We start from the raw sequence: 17,945 nt of genomic DNA on the forward strand, positions 1-17,945 counted from the left end.
AACATTAATTTTTTAAACTGAAAATTCAACTCTATTTCTGGTTGAAAATTTATCCTGTGATGTAGAAAAGTAATGTTCTTGACCAAAAATTAATCGGTTTAGATGAAAATTCATCTTTTTGCTTGAAAATTCATCATTTTGGTTGCAAATGCATATATTCCTTTTAAAGATTCATCACTTTCCTTAAAAATTCATCTATATTTCGCTGAAAATTTGTATTTTCTGGTAGAAGATTAATTTTATTTGTTGAAAATACATGTTTTTGGTTGAAAATTCAACTGATCCAGTTAAATATTTATAATTTCAGTTGAAAATTCATCTCTTTTAAAAGTCAACTATTCCAGTTGAAGATCCATCATTCTAGTTAAATATTCATCACTTTGCCTGAAGATTGAACTATTTTTGGTTAAAAATTGGTCTCTTATGGTATAAAATTAATTTTCTTGCTAGAAAATCTAACTTTTTTATTGAAAATTCATGTATTTCAGTTAAAGAACTATCATTTTATTTGATAATTCATGCTTTTAGTTTAAAATTAAACTATTCTGATTGAACATTTTTCATTTTAGTTTAAAAATCATCACTTTGGTTGAAAATTTAACTAATTTGTTAACAAAAATTTTTTTTGGTTGAGAATGAACTTTTTTACTATATATTTAACTATTCCATTTTTGGTTGACAATTTATCTTTCCATGATAAAAATTTAAATATTTCGTTGAAAATTCATCTTTTTGATTGAAAGTGCAGCTATTTGGTTCAAAATCCATCTATATTCTTTAAAAATAATAAATCTTCATATTTTCATGAAAAATATCTTTCTTTCAAAATATTAACAGCTTACTGTAAAAAAAAATTCTGGTAATTTACCACTTTCAGAGTAGGTCCGATTATCACAGACAGATTTGGACAAATTATGATTTTGAATGCGCTTTTCTAAAACAATTTAATCTGAGGCCTTGAAACTAAAGTTTTTTCTTAAATTAATGTTTAGATTAATTCTCGGAGGCTTTCAATTAAAAATTTTGCAATTTTGTTCTGAATTTGATCATTTTAGATGTAAATATTTCAGCAATCTTGTTATTTATTATTTATTTTAATGTTCAGTGTAATATCTTAAAATTTCCGATTCTTAGTTGAATATTTAAACTAACAAATAGTTTTCAATTTAAAAATAATTTATTGGAAAATATCAAGCTTGAATTATAGTTCTAAAGAAACCTTTGACATTAGAAAATAAAAAATTAGGTTTAAAAAAAACGAAGAGGAAAATTAAACTATGTAACTGAAATTAATGATACACAAATAAATACATAATTTCGTTAATTTAAAATGGTTAGAATAATTTTAGAGTTCTGAATTTACATGTTGAACCATTAATGAATTTTTTTTCCTTTCATAGGTTTTAATTTTGCAACTAAAATTGAATTGATTGAATTTGGGAAAGTTTAATTAGCAGTTTAAAAATGATTAGTTTTTAAGTGATTCAAACTTACTACACATAACTGAAATTTTAAAGGGTTTGATTATAAAAAAGTAATAATTTCACAATTTTTGGTGACTTGAAATTTTTTTAGTTTAAAAGGAAATTCGCATTCGTTTCATTTGCACAGTTCTGGAGTAGAATTCTTTTTCACATTTCAGATTCATGATTCTTCAATTCAAAATAAAAATTTTTACTTTGCAGGGCTTTGATTCAGAAATTATACAGTTTAATTCCTTTTTATGATTAAATTGTCAAAAATTTAAAATTTTTTTTGTATTTTAGCAGCCGTCAATTCGAAATGATTAATTATTGTTAACAAATTTAGAGCATAATTTTAAAAAAATTGGTTTTAAAATTGATTTTTAAATTTTTATATTCTTCATGTTAGAAAATAAAAATACAGGGGCGTGAACGCGCGATTTGCATAAATTAAATTACCATACCTAATTTCAGGCTGGTTCCAATGAAAGTGCACGAGGCGAATTCACTTTACTCGGAAGAAAAAGCAAAGTTACTTCGTTCCGTTGGTACGAAAATCGAAGAGCGTGATCAGATATTAAATACTTATCTGGTGTCATTAAAACTCGAAAATCTGGGCTTATGGGATCCAGATGCAGTGAATTCAGAATCTGAAGTTTTACCTCTTCCTGAAGAATTGGCCGAAAGATGTGCTGCAATAAATGCGAAACCCAACGCAATTCAAGAACAAGTAGACACGATGGCAAAATTGTCGGATACTTACCACAATGTGGAGGCGATGCTAAAAGAAATCGATGCGATTTTATCAGAAGAGCAGCAGAGGTGCGTGTATTATTTTTCATATTTTTATTTATATTATAGGTTTTCAAGTTCTACACTTTTTTTCTTTTTTTTTTTAATAATTTATTTAGCAAGGATAGTTTTTGGCTATTTTTTTAAAATACATTTGAAAGGTCCGCGGTCTAAACCTGTTAACTCACGTTTCAGCAATTTTACGCGGCGAAGGAAAATCGTTGTTTTTGTATAATACACGTTAATTTTATCAAATTTGAATCAAAATTGAACGTTATATGACAATTGAAAGCTATTCATATGTTATTTAGATAGGTTCCAACGGTCTAGACTTGTTATCTGCACTTATGTGTCAAAATGTTTGGAATCGCAAGCCGAACATAGGAGTGCTTGCAACAATTTAAAATAGTTTATTGAAAAAATTCTACGAGTAGACTGAGCTGATATGAGAATAAGCACGGATTTCCCATAAGACTCTATAAGCAGTTGACAGGTTTATACCGTGGAAATATGCTCTAGATAGCAAAACGCGATTTTCGAAAATCCATTTTTAAAAAACTAAAAGGAATTTTGCCGTTTCGAGTGCGGGATATTAACTGCAGATAAAAAATATTCCAGAAAATACATAAAAATGAATTTCGAAAAAATGCCAGTTAACAGGTTTAGACCACAGCTTTTTATATACCTAAAAAATCTGGAAGTTTCAGGTAAATTCTTGTAAAGACATTAATTTGTTTAAAAATGCAATATAAAAATAAATAACAGTGATTCTTCTTTTGTAAAAAAAACTCTATATTATTAATATTAATATTATTAATATTAATCTTCTTGATTGAAAATTCATATTTTTGCTTGAAAATTCAACAGTTTTATTTGCATTTTGTTTCTCTCGACTAAAAAATCTTTTTCAGTTGAGAATTAAACTTATGTTGAAAACTCTTCTTTTTTTATTGAATAAAATTGTTTTTGAATAAAAATTAAAATCTACTGTGGTTGAAATATCAACTACTACATTTTTCGTTCAGAATTAATCTTTTTTGGAATGGAAATTTATTTACTTGGTCGAAAGGTGAACTCTTTTGTTAAAAAATCATTTTTTATGAAGATTCATCATTTAAATAAAAATTTATTTCTTTGGTTGAAAAATGAGCTTTTTTGTTGAAAATTCGTGTATTTTTTGTTGAAAATTAATTTTTTCAGCTGAAAATTTAATTTCTAGATGAATATTCCATCATTTTACTTAAAATTTCATCTCTGGTTGAACATCAATTAAACTATAATTTTGATCTTTTTCGTTGTTGGTAAAGAAATTATTATTTTTTTAAATTGAAAATTCATCTTTTTTGGTACAAATTAATCTTCTTCATTGAACATTAATCTTTCAGGTTAATTATTCAATTGTTCTACTGAAAATTTATCAGTTTGGTTTAAAATTAATCTTTTTCGTTTAAAATTCAACTATTGCCATTGAAGAATCATTATTTTAGTTGAAAATTTTATCTCTTTGGATGAACATTAATTTTTTGAACTGAAAATTTTATTATTAAATTTTTGTTTGACAATTTATCTTTTTTATTTAAAAATTCACGTATTTGTTTGAAAATGTATATTTGTAAAGAACTTGATTTCCTGGAATGAAAATTCAACTGTTGCAGTTGAAGATATATAATTTTTAATTGAAAATTCATATAATCAATTTTTTGTTGAAAATTGATCTTTTTGGTTCAAATTCAACTATTTCGTTGAAAATTCATGTAATTTGTTGAAAAATCGTGTTTTTGGTAGAAAATTAATGTATCTGTTTGGTAAAAAATTCGGGTATTTCAGTTAAATATTAATAATTTAAGTGTAAAATTCATGTTTTTGGTTGGAAATAAATATACATACTTGGTTGAAAGTTAAACTCTTTTATTAAAAATTGATCCTGTTTTATTTTGTGGAAAATTAATTTTTTAAATTAAAAATTGAAATATTCCATTTTTGATTGAAAACTGATCTTTTTCAATTAAAAATTCAAACTTTTGCATAAAAAATGGTGTTTATTAGTTGAAAATTCATGTATTTTGTTGAAAAATCGTGTTTTTGGTAGAAAATTAATCATTTTAGTTGATAAGTCATCTTCTTGGTTGAAAATAAAAGTACTTGGTTGAAGGTTAAACATTTTTGCTAAAAATTCATTTATGCCAGTTGAAGATTCATTATTTTATTATTTATTTTATTATTTTATAAAATTGAACTACTTGGTTGAAAATTGATCTTTTTTAGTTTGAAATTCAACTATTTAATTGATAATTTATGTATTTTGTTGAAAATTCGTCTGTTTTAGTAGAAAATTAATCTTTTTGATTGAAAATTCAACTATTTGCTTAAAAATTGATCTATCTAAAGTCGGAGTTAAATTTTAAGGCTCCTCACTTATTTTGATTGCAACTTGCCCAAAAAAATCTCTGAATTGGGAATGGTGTTCTACCATTTCGCCACATGGTGCCGAAAAATGGAACTAGAAAGAGTAGGTACAATTTAAAACATGTATTTTAATTTTTGCATAGAAGTGTTTTTACGATTGCTTTTTGAAGTATAAAACAATGATTGAATACTAAAAACAAATATTTATTAAAAACAAATAGTTTTAGATAAAATCCCCATTGTTTTTTTAGAGAAATATTTCTGTCAAAAAGTGTGGTTTTTCACTGTATAATATGTAAATTCCATCTAAAATACTTTGTTTCCGATAAAGACTTATTTTTATTATTGAATAAATATTTTAAACTGCACAAAAAAATTGTCTAAATACTTTTATGCACAAATTATAATAAATCTTAAAAATCGTGTCTATTCATTCTGGTTCGAATATTTGTCACCAGGTGGCGCATCGCAGTTTAAACATTCCCAATTAGTCCTATTAAGTATAATTAATTAATTAATCTAATTAAATTTAATATCCAGGATTTTACAAAATTGATAGTATTAACAAAATTGTGTGTGTTTTTAAGAATAAAAAAATAAAAAAGTACAGGAAATACTTTCCATTTTTAAATCGAAAATTCTAAATTATTATGTTGAAAATCGAAATTGGAAAAGCTGTATGTAAGGACCCTGGAAATTTATCATTATTTTGGTGTGAATTTATGGACACCTACTTACACGTTAGCAAAGTTTGCTTTAAAAATTTGTTATTTCCATAGTTTTTATATTTTCGTTTATGTCAATTTTTTAAAATGTTCTTAAAAGTTTTTAAGGATACTTTTTTTCTAGAGATCACTAAATAGAATTCAAACATAACAAATTATTCTATAGGGAAAAACAGTACCAGGAAACAATGGGTAAACGACCACCATCAATAGTTGCCACCGATTTGACAAGAGAGGCAAAAAAGTATGAGGAAGCTCACGCTAAAGCATCCGAAAGTAATCAGGCTCTCCATAGAGCAATGAATTTGCACTTGAACAATTTGAGGATACTTTCTCAACCATTGTCAAGTTTAATGGCGCATATTCCATCCCCCAAGGCGAACTTATCAGGTATATTTCATTCTACTGAGCCAGAATTTCCTTTTGAGATTAGAAAGTGAACTTTCATTAATTATGTAAGGATGATTTTGGAATTTTCAGGCGCCCCCTCCTCCTTTTTGTAAAAATTCATCAGATTTTTATGACCCATCCTCTTTTTACGTACGATTATATATTTTTTACTTAATATACTAAAAACATATTAATTGTTTTCACTGTAAACGAAGTTTTAAGATATTTCAAAGAACTACACGGTACTTGAAAGAACTAGAAACATTTAACGGAATATAAACAGGTTTTCGAAGCTTTTTAGGGGTTTCATGAGATCCCAAGGAATTAATGGATTTCAATGGATTTTGAAGGACTTAACACAATACCGAAATATTTTACGAATTTTGAACGATGTCAGGGTATTTTAATATAATTTCCAATATTTGAAAGTATTTAAAGAGATTTTATGAGATTTCAAGCGATTTTAACGGATTCTAACAGATTTAAAGGGGTTTCGATAATTTTACGGGATTTCAAAGGATTTCATTAAGGATTTTTAAAAGATTGCAAATTATATTAAACGAAATTTTAAAGTATTTTCTAATACTATAAAGGATTTTAAGCGATTCCGAGAAATTTTAATGGCTCTTAAAAAATATTAATGAATTTTAATGCATTATAAGGGTTATTAAGAGATTTTTAATTATGATATCATTCAGTTCACAATATCTAATTCGAAAATCTTTTACTTACAAAATTTTACATTTTAGATTTTTATTCTTAAGCTTACATTTTTAATTCAAAGAATTTTAAAATGCAGTCCTGAAGACTTAAACAAGTAACAAAATAAAACCGTTTGAAGTTAAGAATTTTGGATAAGAACCATTTTTATTTCATCAACTGTGAATAAAATATTTTCAAAATGGATTTGTACTTTAAGTATTAAAAATTGAATAATAATTAATTCGACAAAAAGATTCTGAATTCGTTAAAAATGTAAGAACTTTCAGATTTTAACGTTAAAAATTGAACTGTTTCAATTAGAAAGTCTTAGTTATTAAAACAATGTAAACGTCAAGTTGAAACCTCATAAACTATTTTCAACTTAAAAATAATTTCATAATTGTATAATCGTAATTAAAGAATTTCATTAAATTTGAAATATTGTTTCAGTCTAAAATATTTCATTTTTAACACAATCAATTCTAAATTTTTTAATTAAGACAATAGAGAATTATTTAATATTTAGCAACATTTGACTGTTTATTTAAAACGGATAATCAAAACCAAATATTTAAAAGTATACAAATTGAAAATGTAAAAGAAAATATAAATTTTTGCGTATTTCAAAAAAAAATTTAGAAGCTTTTTAAGCAGGCCTTCAAAAGAATAAAAAAACATTTTCTTGAGATTCCTATGAAAATTGAAAATGATTTTTCATTCTGAAAAATTATTTGAAGAGAATGTTTAAAAAGATTTAAAAAGATTTCCAAAATTGTCAAAAAAGAATCTGGAAAATTTTAAAGAATTTTTTTTTTTAATTTGCAGGATTTTCTAAAAATCGTAGGAAAAATTCGATTCATTTTAACAGATATTTAGAAGTTGGGAAAAAATTTCAAAAATAATTTGAAATTTGAAAATTGTAAAATAATTTTTAGATGTCTCAAGATTTTGAAATACAATTTAGAAATTTTTTAAGGGTGTTTAAACTATTTAAGATGAAAATAATTTTAGAAGTGTTCAGTTTTAAAAAAATTTAATTTTTAATGTTTCTAGGTTAAAATTGGGTAAAATATAATTTTGAAAATTTTAGAGTTCATTGATTGAATCTGAATTTTTGAACTCTACATAATTTATAAAAAGTACTTTCATTTTATATATTTTTATTTTTTTTTAACATTTGAGTAAAAAATTTTTGAATTAAAAAACTTTTCAATTCAATTTTAAGAGTTTAAAATTCAAGAGTTACATTTTGAGTGCTTTAATTTGTAGTTTATTTTTTATTTCTTCAAATGGAAAATTGTTTAGCTTTAAAATTCGAATTTTTTAAGTTTTATTGACCCTGAAAAATGTTTGCGAACCGGGAAAACCCCGGGAATTTCTATCGTCGATCAAAACGGCTACCCTGGATCTCGTAAGTATCGAAATATTGAAATGAACTTTAAGAAATTTAAGGAATTTTCACGGATTTTAAATTATTATATGGGATTTTTAAGATTTCAAACAATTTCAAGGATTTTTACTTTTTAAAGGGTTCAAAGGAATTTTAAGAGATTTCAAAGTAAGTAAGGGGATTTCAAAGAATTTTAAACGGTCTCATGTGAGACTGCAAAATTTTCACGAATTATGAAGCATATCATGAGATTTTAATGGAATTCTAAGATACGAAGGTTGTTGTAGAGATTTCATAAGATTCCAAAGTATATCCACAAATTAACAAGAAGATTTGATAAAAATCGAGTCAATCCTTTCTTCGACCGTGAATGGAAATTTGAGTAAGGATTTTTGTAGGTCTTTACGGTCTTTATTAAATTAAAAGGAATAAAAAACGAATTTACTAGAAAGTTCCTTTATTAATATTCGACGTTTCGGCTATCACTTCTTGCCTTTTTCAGAGAATCTGTGCTTATTTTCTTGTAAAAAACAAGAATATTCCATTTTGGAGTCAAACAGCATGTCAATAGTTGAGTCAAATTTAAAAATAATAATTATGTGTGTCACCAATTTAAATTAAAAAATACCAAATCGTATCACACAAAAACTTCAAAAATATATAAGATTTAAACATTTCTGTTTTTATTCCTTTTAATTTAATGTAGACCTTAAGACTTACAAAGATTCTTACTCATATATCCACAGATTTTAGAGGATTTCAAAATATTTAACGAAATTTTAATGGGTTTCCGAATACTTCTAATGATTTTAAAGGATTCTTAGAAATTTGAATAGTTTTTAAAAGCTTTAATTGGATTTTCATATATTGTAAAGGGATTTCCAAGATTTTAAGGGATCTCGTAAGATTTCCTAATGTTTTACGTAAAATCAAGGATTTTTATTGATTTTTAGAATTTTTAAGGGACTATCAATTTTAAAGGATGTCAGAAATTTAATTAGAATTTCCAAGATTCGAAGGGATTTAAAGAGATTTTATAAGATTTCAAAGTATATCCACGGATACGCCACCTGGTAACAAAAATCCCAACTAAAAAGAATAGGTTCGATTTTAAAGATTTATTTTAATTTCAGCATAAAAGTGTTTCAACGATTATTTTTGCGGAGTTTAAAGTATTTATTGGATACTAAAAATCAGTTTTTTTTTTAAACAAAGGGATTTAGATAGAATTTACATCTAGTAAGGTGAAAAAACATATTTTTGTACAGAAATATTTTTCTTAAAAAAAAATAATAATCATTGTTCCATTTATTGTGATTTTCAAAAGATTATAAGCTTAAATGGACATATTTTAAAGTAAAAATGAACTGAAAGTAAATTTTCAAGAATTTATACAAGGAGTATTTACTATTTAAAAATTTTATAGACAAAAATCTGTCTAACTGTGATTCCCATAGTTTTTAAAATAATTAGTAAAATTGTGATCTTTTTCAATTATATATGTAATTTATTTTAGAATGCGTATTTCTAAAATCTTCCACTTTAACAAATTTTTTATTTTAGATTTAAATTATTAAGTATACATTTTATTTTAAAGAATTTTAAAAGACACTTTTAAAGACTTACGCCATTAAAAATGATAAGAGTTTGAAATGGCCGATTTTAGATAAAAGAAATTTTTAGTTGATCAACTGTCAATATAAATTAATAGTGATTTTTAAAATTGAAATGTTTTTTAAGATTAAAAAAGTGAATAATAATTAATTTTACAAGACGATTTGAAATCTGTTTGCAAATTTTAGAATTTCCAGTTTCTATAGTTAAAAATTATGTAAACTATTCCAATTGGAAAGTCTTATTAGTTAAACAATGTAAACGCCCGATTGAAACTTTATCAACTATTTTCAATTTTCAAATAACATCAAAATAATATATACTTAATTAAAATCTTTTATTGAATTTCACGTATTATTTTAGTCTAAGATGTTAAATTTTTAAACCATTCAATTTGAACTTTTTAATTAAGAAAAATAAGAATTAATTAATATTTAGAAATATATGACTATTTAAAATCAGTAATTATAGTAAATATTAAAAACTAAATTTTGAACGTTACATTTTAATTGTTATATTTAAAAAAAAATTTAATTTGTAAGTAAAAAATTATTGAATTTCGGTGTAAATAGCCCACGGCCTAATTTAAAACAAAATCTTGATTTTGGCAGATTTCGAACAAAAAATTTAAAAGCTTTTTAAGAATTTTGAAAGGCTTCAGAAGATCAAAAAACATTTCCTATGAAATTTGAAAATGATTTTTATTTTGAAAAGATAATTTTTAGTGATTATTTAAGAAGATTTAGAAAGATTTACGAAATTATCAAAAATTTATGTGGAAGATTTTAAGGAAATTTATTTAATTTGGCAGAATTAAAAAAAATTAGAAAAAATTGTATTAATTTTAAGGGATGTTTAAAAGTTCTAAAGTAATTTCAAAAATAATAAAAAAATTTAAAATAATATTTAAACAACATGGAGATTTTTAAATATTTTCAAATAAAACTTGGAAGCATTTTGAGGATTTTTTAACTATTTGAAATATAAATAATTTGACTTTTAATTTAATAATTGTTCAGCTTAAAAAAAATGTAATCGTTCAATTTGTAATGTTTCTGGTTTAAAATTGCTTTAAATTATATAATTTTTTCCATTTTTAAATTCACTGGTTGATTCTTCAATTTAGACTTTTGAGCATTGGAAATGATAACGTGGATTTATATTTTTAGAACTGAATCTGAATCTTTGAACTCTACAATTTATATAAGTTAAAAAATTTATTTTGCAGTTTAAGTGCATTTAATTAAAAATTTCTCAGTTTAAAAGTGTTAGTAGCTTCCATTTTACACGTGTACATTATTGACCATTTTAATCAGATTTGAATACAAAATTATTGAATTAAAAAACTTTTAAACTTCAATTTTAAAAGTTTCAAATTGAAGAGTTCCACTTTGAGCGCTTTCATTTGCAGTTCAGTTGTTATTCATTCGAATAGAAAAATTTCTGGCTTTAGAGTTCAATTTTTTAAATTTCATTGACCATGAAAAATGTTTGCGAACCGGGGAAAAACCGGGAAATGACCGGGATTTTTTTTCTTGGATTTAAACGGCCACCCTAAATCGTCTATTATTCGTATTCAATCATTGTTTTATACCTCACAAAAATATCGTAAAAACATTTATATGCAAAAATTAATGTACATATTTCAAATGGCACCTAATATTTTTAATTCCAGTTTTCGGCACCAGGTGGCGAAATGGTAGACCAGCATTTCCAATTCTCACGGATTTTAATGATTTCAATAATTTCAAGGCATTTCGTTAGATTTTGAAATATTTCACGGAAAACCAGGATTTGCATTTATTTAAAAAAAAAAATTTTAAGCATTTTGGCGGAATTTTGACTATTTCAAGGGATATTATGGATTTTTATTTTGTAAGGGTTTAAAAGGATTTTTAAAGATTTCGAAAGCATGCCCGATATTTCAAAGGATATAATCCGTAACCGAAATATTTTCACAAATTTTGAAGGTTATCGGGGGATTTTAATGCAATTTTAAAGATTCGAAGGGATTTAAAAAGATTTTATAAGATTCCAAAGTATATCCACGGATTTTAGAGAATTTCAAAAGATATAACGGATTTTCAAAGGATTTCTGAATAGTTTTTTGAGGGATTTCGAGGAATTCTAATCGCTTTTAAAAGATTTAACTATATTTTAATATATGTGGTAAGATATTTCAAAAGATTCGGGTACATTTCCAATAGTTTTAACGATTTGAATTAATCTTAAAGGGATTTCAAAGATTTTAAGGCATTTCGTAAGATTTTGAAATATTTCACGGAAAATCAAGGATTTGAATTAATTTTAAGGGATTTTTATGGGGTTTTAAAAGATAGAATCTGATACCGAAACATTTTCATGAATTTTGAAGAATATCAGGGGATGTTAATAGAATTTCAAAGATTTGAATAAAAGAGAGAATTTTCTAATATTATAAAGGATTTCGAGGGATTTTGAGCAATTTTAATCGCTTTTAAAACATTGGATTAGATCTTAATATATTGTAAGAGATTTCACCGAATTCGGAATAATTCTCATAGATTTAAAAGACTTTAAGAGATCTCGTAAATTTTCGAAATACTTCATGGAAATTCATGGATTTTAATGAATTTTTAGATATTTTAAGGGATTTTTAGTCCCCCTCCCCAATTCTTACATAATTAATGGGCGTACGCGAATACTGTATCACTATTTTATTAATAAATAAAATCTAAAGTGAATTTTTCAGCTAACATTTTCAGAAATGTTGCTAAATTTCTTGTTGTATTTAGGTGAAAGTAGCAGCGAAGAGAAGACAGACAACGAATCTGAAAAGATTCACACTAGAGAGTTAAAGCGCATACTAAATAAAGTGGATGAAATGCGCAGGCAAAGAAGCGATTTGCACAATAAATTGCGAGAATCAATATCTCAAGATGATTTGACAAGACTGTTGGTTACAGCTACGTCTGAATCTGAGCCACTTGACCATGTCTTTGCAGAACAAATCAGCAAACATCAACCACTCGTTAGTATTCTCTGTCTTCTTTTTTAACTTTAAAATCATTGGACAGGCTTCTCAATAATCACAAAATTGATCTAAATTCTAGGTTCAGCTAATAGATCAAAACTTAGCTGCTCAAGAAAACATATTGTCTGCATTAACGGAAGCGTACGCGCAAACCGCAGACACTCGAAAGTCAGTTGATGAAATTTTAAAACGCCGCGAATTTATCATATCCTCCTTGATCGCCTCCTACGACGCGTATGAAGATTTGCTAGCAAAAACGACGAAGGGCTTAGAATTTTACAGGAAGATGGAAATAAACGTGACCAAATTGCTGCAAAGAGTGAAGAACACCTGTAAAGTTCAGGAAGAAGAGCGTGCGCAGATTCTAGCACAGAACAGTCCAGGAACACATGCTGTGAATGACCTTTCCCTTTCAGAAAGCAAAAATCAGTCTCAGCATATGCTTCCGAAAGAGCAGAGTGCAACAGGCAGTGGCTTAAAACTCAAGGACTACCTGGCAAATCGAGTAACAAACATTCCCCTCTATCACAATCAGTACTCTGATCATCGAACTACGAAAACAAATGCTGACCAGTCAGTGGTGAAGGCATCCAAAACTGATCACAACGGTACGAGTGAAAATATGCCTTCCGCCAATGTCTCACAGTTCACTGATCCTACGCAAGCCTATCAATATTATCAAAGCAGATACCCCGATTACTATCCCGGTCAGCAAAGTTCCTACAATACACAGTACATGTATGGAGAAACAGTAAGCGTGATGAGTGGTTTGAATGCCAGTTTTCCCAAGACTGGAACCACTTTCTCTGACAGCGTCTACAGACAGGCTGGAAAGATGAAGGCAGCGACCGAACTGTCCAGCACTTCCGACACCTACAGCGGCTACACTGCCGCTCAACAAAGTCAAGTTCAATACCCAACGGATCCGAATACAAGAGATCAGTATCAGGCTTATTCCTATAATGCGAATGCCGCTTACTCGTATCCTGGTTATCAAATGATGCAGGAAAATCCTAACTATCAAGCGACTCAGCGGGTAAATAGCGCTTCACCTCAGCATCAGAATTTCGCTCCAGTTCAGATGCAACCTGGTCAGCAGGCCAATGTAGATCCCGAGGTTGGGAGAAAGGCAGAACTGAATCAATCAGTGCCTCATGCAGCTTCTATGAACCAGACTTACAATACCTTATCTGACGGCAAGACGAATGTCTACGCGCCGAGCTCAATCCAAAATACTGCCGAGTATTACCAACCGCAAAAGGACTCTCCACAGCAGGCAGGAAATCAAATCTCTGGTAATGCTTACCAAGCTGGTGTTTCTCAACCGATTTTGCAGCAGCCGAATCATCTCGCGACGCAAAATTACTTGAATCCAATGATTGCTGGAAATGTGGAAATGCCTGCGATGCAGATGTCTCACGGCAATCAATCCGTTCATCAGCATCCCTCTCAGGTTGATTTGCAACAGATAAATTCACAGCAAAGGATTATTCCACAACAGGTTACTCAACAACAGATGACACCTCAACAGCCGATTAATTCTCAACAGTCAACTCCACAGGCGCAGTTAGTTCAAAATCTGCCAAGTGCATCGCCTGGGATTCACTACTCAATCCCCCAACAATACACCCCAAATCAGCACATGGGAATGTATACCAATACCTCTGCTACCGATAGTTCAACATATTCCGTCGCCTCGAAGAACGTTCCTTCGGCGAATATCAGCAGCAATTCCTACTATGATGCCGCCTCACAGTATCCTAATGCAGTGGCGAATCCTCAAACTAATTACGGCTCAGAACAAGCGCAGAATTATTCGAATACTCAAGCCCAAGCTGGCTACCCAACTCAAACACAAGATGGAATAAGCTCGCAAAATTACAGCGTCTATGGTAGCTATCAACAAACTACAGATACTAGCCTTCCCTATCAAAATGTACAGAATTCGAGTACAAATCCGAATATGAGCCAGAGTTATAACTCAGAAATGATACAGAGTCATGCGAAAGCGAACTCGATTCCGAATTATCAGCAAAATTACTACAATCCTCAAGAGCATTATGCTGGATCGACGCAGTATTCGGGCTATTCTCAAGGATATAATAATAGTTATGGAAATACACAACAAGCTAGTGGAATGACGAGTTCGTCCGCGGATTCGTATCAAGGTCATCCTGGTTATGGGTACAATGCTGTCTCAGGAGGATACCAGTATTCCTCGGGTTATCAAAATACGCAAACGATGATTGGACAGGAGCAGAATAATGCTGCGAGAAATGTATCTGTTCCTGCGAACAGTAATGTTTATCAGCAGCAAGATGCATACTCGTTGTATACTAATGCGAGCAATAGTGCTGCCACGACAAATCAGACAACTTCTTCACAATACTCGAGCAATGTTGCGAATTCGATGCCTGACAATCAGACGTATTACGCTTCGCAGTTTGGTCAACGAACTCCAAATCAAGGTTAGTTTCGCACTTGAATTAAATAGAAAATTATCAATTTAACTTACATTTTCACGCACTGCTAATTGAAAATGATTCTCATGAATTGAAACTAAAAATTTATTGATGAAAATTAATTTTATCCTATTTTAAAAATATTTTAAATGAATTTTATTTCCTGAAAATTGATCCTTTTTCATTTTTGGTTGAAAATTAATAGTTTCAAATTTAAATTCAACAATTTCGTTGAAAATTCATGTATATTGTTGAAAATTTGTCTTTTGAAAATGTTTCTTATGCACTTAAACTGAAAATGCATGATTGAAAATCCATTTTGCCTATATTTTGGTATATTTCAAATTAATTTTATGTGCTGAAAATTGATCTTTTTCATTTTTGATTGAAAATTGATCGTTTTTAGTTAAAAATTACAAAATTTCGTTGAAAATTCATGTATTTTGTTCAAAATATGTATATTTTTTTTAATGAGTCAAGCATTTAAAATAAAAAGTCATTAATGAAAATCCATTTTGTCCATATTTTATTATATTTTTAATTAATTTTATTTACTGAAAATTGATTTTTTTCTTTTTGGATTGAAAATTAATAGTTTTTAGTTTAAATTGAATAATTTTGTTGAAAAATGGTCTTTTAAAATGATTCTCATGCACTTAAACTAAAAATTCATTAATGAAAATCCATTTTGTCCTAGTTTGTTATATTTTTTCTTAATTCTATTTAATGAAAATTGATTGTTTTTAGTTTAAAATTCCACAATTTGGTTGAAAATTCATGTATTTTGTTGAAAATTTGTCTTTTAAAAATGGTTTTCATGCACTCAAACTCAAACTAATAGTTTTTAGTTTAAATTCAATAATTTCGTTGAAAAATGGTCTCTTTTAAAATGTTTCTCATGCACTTAAACTGAAAATTCATTAATGAGAATCCATTTTGTCCTAGTTTGTTATATTTTAAATTAATTTTATTTACTGAAAATTGATTGTTTTTAGTTTAAAATTCTACAGTTTCATTGAAAATTCATGTATTTCGTTGAAAATTTATCTCTTGAAAATGATTCTCATTCAATTAAACTGAAAATTCTTTGATTAAAATCCATTGCGTCCTATTTTACATATTTTAAATTAATTTTATATACTGAAAATTGATCTTTTTCATTTTTGTTTAAAAACTGATCGTTTTTTAGTTTAAAATTTAACAATTTCGTTGAAAATTCATGTATTTTCTTGAAAATTAGTCTTTTTTAAAAAAAAGAGTCTCATGCATTTAAACTGAACATTCATGAATGAAAATCCATTTTGTCCATAGTTTGTAATATTTTAATTAATTTTATTTATTGCATATTGATATTTTTCATTTTTGATTGAAAATTGGTCGTTTTGGCAATTTTGACAGAAACTTATCATTCTTGCTTGAAATGTCACCCATTACGTTTTTTGTTAAGAGTTCAATTCTTTGGTTGAAAATTTAACTATTTTGATCAAAATTAGTTTTTTTTTTATATGAACTAGTCCATTTTTCGTTTCCAATTCATCTTTTTATTGAAAATTCAATTTTTCGGATTGAATATTTAACTGTTTTATGAAAAATACGACTATTCTTGTAAAAAATTAACTTTCTTAGGAAAAGTAATATTTTTTTATTGAAAATTCAACTGCAATCTTTCTGGGATGAAAATTCAACCTATTTTTTATTTGTCTTTTTGGTTAAAACAATTTATCTGTTTTATTAAAAATTTCATCTTTTTTAGATAAAAAGCTACTATTTTGTTTAAAATTCGCCTTTTTTAAATTGAATTTAATGGTTTTTGAAATTTAAAATTTTATTATTTCGCTGAAAGTTCATCTTTGTTTAACAATTTATCTTCCTTTGGTTACAAATTTATCTTTTTTGGTAAGAAACTCATCTTCTTGGTTAAAAATTATGTTTTTAAAAATCGAAAATTTTGGTTAAAAATTAACTTTTTTGTTAATAATTTATATTTTCGGGTTAAAAATTCTACTTTATAAAAGAAAATTCGTCTTTTAGTTTTAAAGTTCAAAAATTTGGTTTTGAAATTCAATTATTTGGGCAGAAGTGTGCTATTTCTTGGTTGAAATGTTACCTATTGCTTTTTTTGTTGAGAATTCATCTTTGTAGGTTAAAAATTCAACTTTAAAAAATGTATTGTTTTGTTGTGAATTAAATTCTTTGGTTCGAAATTTAACTATTTTGGTGAAAATTCATTTCTTTGTTTGTTTATTGATATATGAACTAGTGCATTTTTCGTTTCCAATTCATGTTTTTGTTGAAAATTAAACTCCTCAGATTGAATATTCAACGGTTTTTTGGAAAATATCTACTATTACGTTATTCATTGAAAATTAATATTTGTGTTCGAAAAATCAACTTCTTCAGTAAAAGCTAAAACTTTTTTTTGTAGAAGGTACTTCTCATGGATTGAAAATTTAATTATTTCATTGATTTTTTTTTTTTTAATTAATTTAATGTGCAGAATTCCTGAAGAATCTAACGACCAAATTTGGACAACTACCAGAAAATAATCCTATTGCAATTTGAAAAAAGATCAAAATTTTCCTAAAAGAGGAAAGAAAAATGAAAAGGCAACTAACCAAGTCCCTTTCCTTTTTTTATTTCTTTCATCTTTTTTATTAGTATTATTATCAAATAATAGTAAAAAAATTAAAATAATTATTTTAACTGGAAATGTAAATTTTCCATTTTTGGTTGACAATTGATCTTTTTTAATGGAAAATTTGTCTTTTTTGGTGAAAAAAATAATCTGTTTGGTTTGAAATTTGTTCTCTCTTGGTTTAAATGTCACCTATTACATTTTTTTGAGAATTCTATTTTTTGTTGAAATTTAAACTTTTTCTTTAAAATTTATGTTTTTTGGTAGAAAATTTATCTTTTTGGTTTTTAAATTTATCTGTTTTGGTAGAAATTTTATCTTTTGTTGTTGAAATATCAACCATTACATTTGTT

At 27.0% G+C, this 17,945-nt stretch overlaps 1 protein-coding gene across 2 annotated transcripts in view; it reads left to right on the forward strand.

The window, feature by feature from the left end:
- The window catches only part of LOC117167039 (tyrosine-protein phosphatase non-receptor type 23), a 46,631-nt gene that overhangs the window by 15,279 nt on the left and 13,407 nt on the right, over positions 1–17,945 (forward strand). For both annotated transcript variants that reach the window (XM_033351605.1, XM_033351606.1), the window contains exons 6-9: positions 1,938–2,285; positions 5,553–5,776; positions 12,257–12,492; positions 12,575–14,963. In XM_033351605.1, coding sequence (XP_033207496.1) covers positions 1,938–2,285; positions 5,553–5,776; positions 12,257–12,492; positions 12,575–14,963 — 3,197 coding nt within the window. The remainder of the gene's footprint in view (positions 1–1,937; positions 2,286–5,552; positions 5,777–12,256; positions 12,493–12,574; positions 14,964–17,945) is intronic.

Source organism: Belonocnema kinseyi, chromosome 2 (assembly GCF_010883055.1).
Source record: "Belonocnema kinseyi isolate 2016_QV_RU_SX_M_011 chromosome 2, B_treatae_v1, whole genome shotgun sequence".
Lineage (NCBI taxonomy): Eukaryota > Metazoa > Arthropoda > Insecta > Hymenoptera > Cynipidae > Belonocnema > Belonocnema kinseyi.